This window comes from Ahaetulla prasina, chromosome 9 (assembly GCF_028640845.1).
Source record: "Ahaetulla prasina isolate Xishuangbanna chromosome 9, ASM2864084v1, whole genome shotgun sequence".
Lineage (NCBI taxonomy): Eukaryota > Metazoa > Chordata > Lepidosauria > Squamata > Colubridae > Ahaetulla > Ahaetulla prasina.
The window spans coordinates 4634769-4642106 of NC_080547.1; the positions used below are offsets into that span (position 1 = coordinate 4634769).

Genomic DNA, 7338 nt, shown 5'->3' on the forward strand with positions numbered 1-7338 from the left:
ATTGGTTCATTTTTCCTTTTTTCTGGTGTGGTGTGGTGTGTGTGTGTGTTTTAATCTCTGCGTGTGGTGTTCTGCTGTGCTGAAGATTTGATTTAGTGCTCAGTGATTTTGATTTTATGTTTCCCAGCTTTGAAAAAAATGCTGTTATTTATTTTTAACTGCACCGTTGCTTCCCTTGCTGAGCATCCGTCTGACTTCCTAATTTGTTTTTCTCCAGATTAGGTTTGAAGTTTTATTAAGTGGGAAGGGGGGAAAAAATATGCCTTCATTAACAGTTTTGCCTAAAAATTATTTAGGCTGCAGACAAACAAATGTTTGTTGTTGTTTTTTAAACAGAGATGAAAGCAGTTGGAGAGAAAACTCTTGAAATATGTTTATGTATATTTTTTTTCTTCCTGATTATGCCCCCTGATCGTAACCTACAGGGTTTTCGAAGCATTAAAGATAAAAAAAAAGGTCAATTGATTTGGACTCTGTAAACCATTTAGAGAGGGCTGTAAAGCACTATGAAGCAGTATATAAGTCTAAGCGCTATTATTGGAAGCCAAAATGTGGAAGCATCACTTATCTCAACCAGAAATAATAAATCATATATATATATATATCATATCCATATATATATATGGATAATTATCTTACATGGCTTCTAGACTGCCAGAAACATGGTAGTATAGAGAATGAAGAAGTCAGACGCATGCTCTACGCATACCACCTCTGCTCGACAGCAGAGGAGCAAGTGTTTACAAGTCAACGGCCTACTTTGCAAATGCCTCTAATTGCCCCTTTTCCCTCCCCGTAGCCATCCGTGGATTTTCGCCACAACACAAGATCCGCAGCTTTGAAGAAGCCAGAGGTCTGGATCGCGTCAACGAGCGTATGCCGCCACGCAAGGATTCAAAGCACCCCGATGGTCCAGTGAATTTAACCTCAACAAACTCTGCGGACAAGAATGGGACGGGGAAGAAAGCCCAGTAACAGTTCCATATCACTAAAGCATCCAAAACTTAATGAATTCTATTTATTTATTATGAAAGGGGCGGGGGAGGGGGGAGGAAAGAAACCAACTTAGCCTGGAGGAACATCCATAATCCAGTTTGCATCCATTCTGTAAGAGAGGTGACCATTTTGTAAGTTTTTTAAATTTTATGTTCGATATATAAAGTCATCTTTTTTTTTTTTTAAATTTAGGATGGGTCTAAAAACTAGCACATAAATAAAGCGTTCTGTACAGATAAGATATCCCTGCCAAGAGGGAAGGACCCGGTGAGTGAGGGTGGGAGGGAAAGGAAGCCAAACTTCAACGACCTATCTAATTTATTGGAACCATTTTAAGTTAGTTTTCTTTTTTTTAAAAAAAAAGAAAGAAAGTGGCATCTTTGAACACATTTTCCTTCCCACATTTGCTCTTCATTTGTTTTTTTGTTTTTTTGTTTTAAATTCTTGTGTTTCTCACCACATCTGATGGTCCAGCAGTTGACTTCCATTAAAAGGCATTCTGCTCTGGGCAATTGGTAAACTTTTGTTTTTCCTTTGCGGGAACCCTCTGGTCAAGAGGCAAATTCAGAGGCAAATACAGAAAAACAGCACAGAACAAGTTGCTAGATATTTGTAATGGGAATCTCCGCTTTGTTTTTTTCCCGGCTCTACGACAACTTGCCACGGCCAATTCCCCCTCCCCCCCACAACTTGCCCCAGGACACTTCAACAATTCAATTTTAATTATTTAAAATAGTTTTTTTTTTTAAAAGTTATTTTTGTCATTCACATTTCATTCGTCTCTCCTTTCTTTAATGATTCTATTCAACTTTTTCTTCGATATTAGTGTAACTCTTATCCCGTGGCGAGTTGGCTGTGGCGTGCTGTTCCATTCCGCCCTTTTCCTCCCCCATCTCCTCAAACGTAACCATTGCTTTTCCTTCAGAAATCCCAATTCCTGTAGAGACAATTTCTTGGAATAAACCATTATTCAGGTGGGTTTTGATGGATGTGATTCAGGATCTCCATTCATCCGAAAGCATCACTCTTGGGAGCTAATCCAGCTGGCTGCTCCTATTTTCAATGCGTTTAAATCCCGTTTGGCTTACATCAACGCCACACCCAAGGGATTTATATCATTTCTCTGAACCACAAACAGCCTCACGGGATTGTTTAGCGGTCGCGATCTTAATGTACAGGGGGAAGGGAAACTTTGCCCTTCTTACCACATCCAACACATCCCGCAAACTGCGCTACAGTGGCTCAGCAATAAGAGCCCCAGCACAATATATATATATCTGCCTTGTCTACATCAGGGCCTCCTGCTTGCAGGTTCAACATGAATGAATGAATGAATACCGTGACATCTAGGGAGAATAACTGGTGTAAAGTTCTGAGTTCACAACCCAGCATTCCTCCTCTTATCCAGATGTACCAAGTATATGCCTGTTTCATTTATAGGCAGGTGGGAAACTCCAGCCGCCTGTGCAGGGTTACTGGTTGAGGAATCATCTTTGGGCTTAAGGAGCAGAAAAAAAGGCCAGAAGTTCCATTCTTCTTCTTTTTTTCTTTCTTCCTGACAAAAACGCTCTCTGTTTTAATCTAAAAAGCCGCTCGGTAATTTCAAGGGTGAAAGTACGATTCTCCAGCCCCCATAACTAAAAAAAAAAAAAGACGATCATTGACGTGAAATCAGAATTTGCACAACATCCATAGGCTGAATGTTAATACCCTCAATCAACCTTACCCCATAAAATTACAACCTTCCATCATCTGCTCGATTGTCCCATCTTTTTTCAAATTCGCCTCTGGAAGCAACGCTGCTTCCTTTTCATTCCCCCAAATGAGGGCTACCCCCCACCCACCCACCCCGCTATGAAAAAAAATGTTTGTAGGCAAGTTGTTCTGTTCACTCTACTATACACACCTAGGTAGGTCTGTATTGTGAGCGAGAATTCTTTTAGGGCTCAGACCTCTGCTGCACATCTGCATTTTTGGGATGTCTTGCCATATAGGAAACGCCTGGCTGTGGCCAGTGCAGGTACTGACAAATTGTGCGTTGGCTCCCGAATTTCTGGAGTTCCCTTTCCTCAAAACAGAGTACCTATTTCACTTTTTACATTTCTCCAACCATATATATATATATATATATATATATGTAGGTCTTTGGTTATTCGGGTTTTCTCCCACGTAAAATTGGAAGTGTCTTGGCGACGTTTCGACGAAGTCTCATTCGTCATCTTCAGGCTTCAGCTTCGTGCTTCTGGGAGCATCAAGCTGAAGCCTGAAGATGACGAATGAGACTTCGCCGAAACGCCGCCAAGAAACTTCCAATTTTACGGGAGAAAACCTGAATAACCAAAGACCTACATAAAACACCATATATATATATATATATATATATATATATATATATATATATATATATATATATATATATATATATATATATATATAATTAATTAATTAATTAATTAATTAATGGAATATCTCAACTCTCTTCTTTGTAAAACCCCAACAAGGGGGAAGGGGAATGCTTTCTCCTTGAAGGATCTATGGATGGTAGTGAAGGCCTGCTTATCTTACAAGGGAAGAAATATATCCCCCCACGATGGATGGTTTTGGCAAGGGAAGAAAAAAAGAGAAGGATGAAGATTCGGTTAGGAATATATAGCTAAAGGCGTCGATAAAACCTCTGCAGTGAGAGCAGAGTTAAACATTTTAATTTGGGACAGAATCGGAAGCTTTGGGTTATAATGTGCCAAAGAGCCAACAAGTAAACCATTGAAGTTGTAATTTTGGAAATGGGATCGTTTGTTGAATATATTCTTGGCTCGGTGTGTTGTGGTGGAAACCAAGCCTTGGGGGTGGTTTCTTTTGTAAAAACTGCAGCTTTGATCATTCATTGAGAAAAGAAGAAAAGCGGCAAAAAGAAGATAGGAGGAAGAGAAATTGACAGCACCCACTTACCTCTCTTGTTCCCTCCTGGCTCTTTCGCAATACGTTTTTGAGTCAGTGTTCCTCAGGCAACTCTTCTTAATATTAGTGGCTTGAACAAACGGTACAATCAGCCACCGTAGGTCTATCCTTTTTTTAAAAAAAACAAAAAACCTCTTATTTGCTCTCTGATGGACTCTTTGCTCCAGGTTACAGCCATATAGCCGTTCCTTAAACCTTCATCTTGAGAATCAAGACGTTAGAGGGTGTTTTTTCTGCATTTTTTGTTTTTTTTTTAGAACCGATGCAGTTGAGGGCGTTTGCATTTTCATCGCTGTCCTTCTCCTCCCCCCCCCCCACAAACCTCCCACCTAAATAAATCGCGTGACCTTGTGGACGGAGACCTTCACGTCCACTTAGGCCTCTTGCAGCTTTTGTTAAGGTTGACCATCTGGCGCATCATTTTTTTTACAGACGGCCGCTCGGAATTCCTTCCTTCGCGAACTAACCCTTTACCGCTGGTAGGATACGATGCAGCCTTGGTTGGAATGCTTCTAATCCGAAAAGTACCGATTTTTTTGCAGGTCACTCAGAAAGGGCTTCATTTAATTGCATAAATCTTGAGTGGCTTGGTTCGGTCTCTGCCATGTCATCCCTTGTGTGTTTCCATCCACCTGTTTCTTTCTCTTTTCTTTTTTTCCCCAGAATCAGATAAGATTCAAACAGTGAGCCTCCTACGGATGGTGGGGGGTGCTATTCATTTGCTAATTTCAGCCATATGGATGAAAACCTTTATATCTATCTATCTATCTTATCTATCCGAGGAATCAATGTCAAAAGGCACCATTTAAACTACGACAGCCTGAACTACATACATTTGGATCTTCTCGTGCAACAGTAATAATGTTTATGAAATAAAGCTGGTCTTTAACCAAACAAAAAACAAAAAAACTTAGTGTCTGAAATGTAGTGCCAACTTTGTTCTCTCACCTTGGAGAGATTATAATTCTTGGCAAGGGTGTCTATGCTCCCCCTCCTCTTTTTTTTTTTTTTATTCGCCTACTAGAGATCATTGTGACGTGGGCATACTGAGTTAGGAAATGGTGAAAACATTTCAGTCCTAAATTTCTAGTTCTTTTGAGTGGCTAAATCCTGCTCTACTTCTCTCTCTTCCCCTCCCGCTTCCCCGCCCCACTCCCAAGCTTCCTTTCTCCCCCCTCCTCCTTGTTTTATGAAGTTAAAGCTAATTAAAGCTTGCTTGCAGTATTTTTGCCCAATTGGTTTAAGGTGCTGCATCTACTGACCTCCCCTTTCCACCAATTCTGTTAGGAAAGAGAAGCCTGGCAGTCTAATAGGTTGGCTGTTCAAGGGAGGGGTCTTCATTTCCACCAGCTCGAGCTATTACTCTTCTCCTGTCACCTTCAAGATACGAAAGAGAGACCACTTTAGACTCCTTGAAATTCGGCATAGCGTTCGGTGGTGACCGCGTGTGTGGCAAAACAGTGTGATTTTGGGGCGAAAGGATTTGGTTTTCGGACTCTCTAGTTCAGAGGTGGGGAACCATGGCCCCTTTATGACTCGTAGACGTCCACTGAGCGTGGGCTGGCTCAGGATTTGGGGAGTCATAAAATTGCCATCGTTTCCTCATCCCTGCTCTAGTTAGACAACGTGGTTGCAAGCTGCCTGTCGGCTTCGTCTTTTTTTCCACGGACCGTGTGTTAAAATTCCTAATCCTGTGGGGGGAAAAAAAAAGGACACACGGGGCAAGAGACAAGAGCTTGAGTGGAAAAGAAACAAGCCCTGGACAACGGTAACCCTTCCCTTTCTTTCTCCTCCTCCTCCCACCATTTTGGCCAGCGGTCAGAAAACGCAGCATTGACACCTGTTATTTCCAGTATTCAGTGCTCAGTTCTCAAAAGACTTCCTTTGCCCTGTTTCCCCTATCACCTGTGAAAGAGAGGGGCCATCTGCAGCGGTCCTTTCCCTGGCATGGCGTGTTGCTGGACCAACAGCTTCTTACGTTCTAGAGCAGGGGTCTCCAACCTTGGCCACTTTTAAGACTTGTGGACGTCAACTCCCAGCTGTGGAATTCTGGGAGTTGAAGTCCACACGTCTTAAAAAGTGGCCAAGGTTGGAGACCCCTGTTCTAGAGGGCAACTAGATTCTTCATGATCTCTTGAACCCAAATTTAGAAGCCGGCAAAAATTAAAAGTCAGCTCCTCTCAAAACTCTGGAATTTGAGCATGCATTGCTGACATGTAGATTTGCTTCTGAGGGCAAAAATGGGGAAGACCTGGTGGATTTCTATTTCTGGAGGAAGAGCGCAAATGCCCTGGCAGAGATTTCTGGTCAAAAAGCGACAATCTGGGTGTTTCCCCCCAAAAATAAAAAGACTGGTTGTTAGTTGTATCAGATTACATGCCATCTTAGCACGTGGCTCTTCTCTACTTCAGCGATGAAATGTGAAAATGTTTTATTTAGAGTATTGTTGAGTTGGGATCCTTTCCTATCACATAGTCTTATTTCCCAACACAGATGAACAATGGGGAATCGCACTTGGGGCTGGCTGCCCAAATCCCAATTTCTGGAAAAAAACCCACAGTCATTAATATATCTCGAATCTGTGAATTACCTCTGTTTCTTTCTCCACCCGTTCTTCTCTAAACTCTGTCACGCACGCGGGTGTGTGTGTGTGTGTGTATGTGTGTGTATTTCCCCCCACCCCCGCCCCTCCTCCTAATTCCAGGGACAATCTTGATCTACATCTTGAGCAAACAAAAGCAGCAAAATCAATTTTTGAAATGGTGGGAAGCTAAGAAAAACAGCCCTCCAGCCCAGGGGATTCCGGAATAATCAGAGGCTGTGCGCACTGCCGCCCCCCCCCCCACGCCTTTACCCGTGAGGCTGCTAGCACCAGCCCTGGTTTTTTTTAAAAAAAATAATAATAATAATTTTATTTTTATCTTGCATGATAAAAAACAAGGTGCATGTACTAAGGAGGGGAGTCCACAATGGGTCTTCCAAACTTCAGTAACAAAGGTGCTTTCACCTCCTACAGGCCTCTGCTGTGGGGTGGCAGCCTGCTCACCTCTCCCTGATTTAGCTAATCCGCTGCTTCACGGAAGCGCCTTGCCGGTTTTTCTCATCCCAAACAATCACAAACCCTGGGAATGGGTGGCAAGGACTGGGATTCCTGGTTCTGAAGTGATGTTTGCCCATTGCCTCCTTTCTTGCTCTCTTTTTAGCTATGTTTAAAGAAGAATGGTGACAAAATGTTATTTATTGGCGGAAATTATTTAATATAATTTCTTTCTCTCTCTCTCTCTCTCTCTTTTTTTGTGAAAAAGGAATGACTTTGTTAGAACTGTCTTAATGTAAATTGGAAAGTCATCTTTAAGAAGAAGAAGAAAAAAACCTTAAAAATTA

At 41.9% G+C, this 7338-nt stretch overlaps 1 protein-coding gene across 7 annotated transcripts in view; it reads left to right on the top strand.

The window, feature by feature from the left end:
- PPP3CC (protein phosphatase 3 catalytic subunit gamma) overlaps positions 1 to 1008 on the top strand; it is an 84427-nt gene extending 83419 nt beyond the window's left edge. For all 7 annotated transcript variants that reach the window (XM_058194757.1, XM_058194762.1, XM_058194761.1 and 4 more), the window contains one exon: positions 800 to 1008. In XM_058194757.1, the coding sequence (XP_058050740.1) occupies positions 800 to 975 (176 nt within the window). In that variant the 3' untranslated portion in view covers positions 976 to 1008. The remainder of the gene's footprint in view (positions 1 to 799) is intronic.
- The last annotated feature ends 6330 nt before the right edge of the window (positions 1009 to 7338 follow it).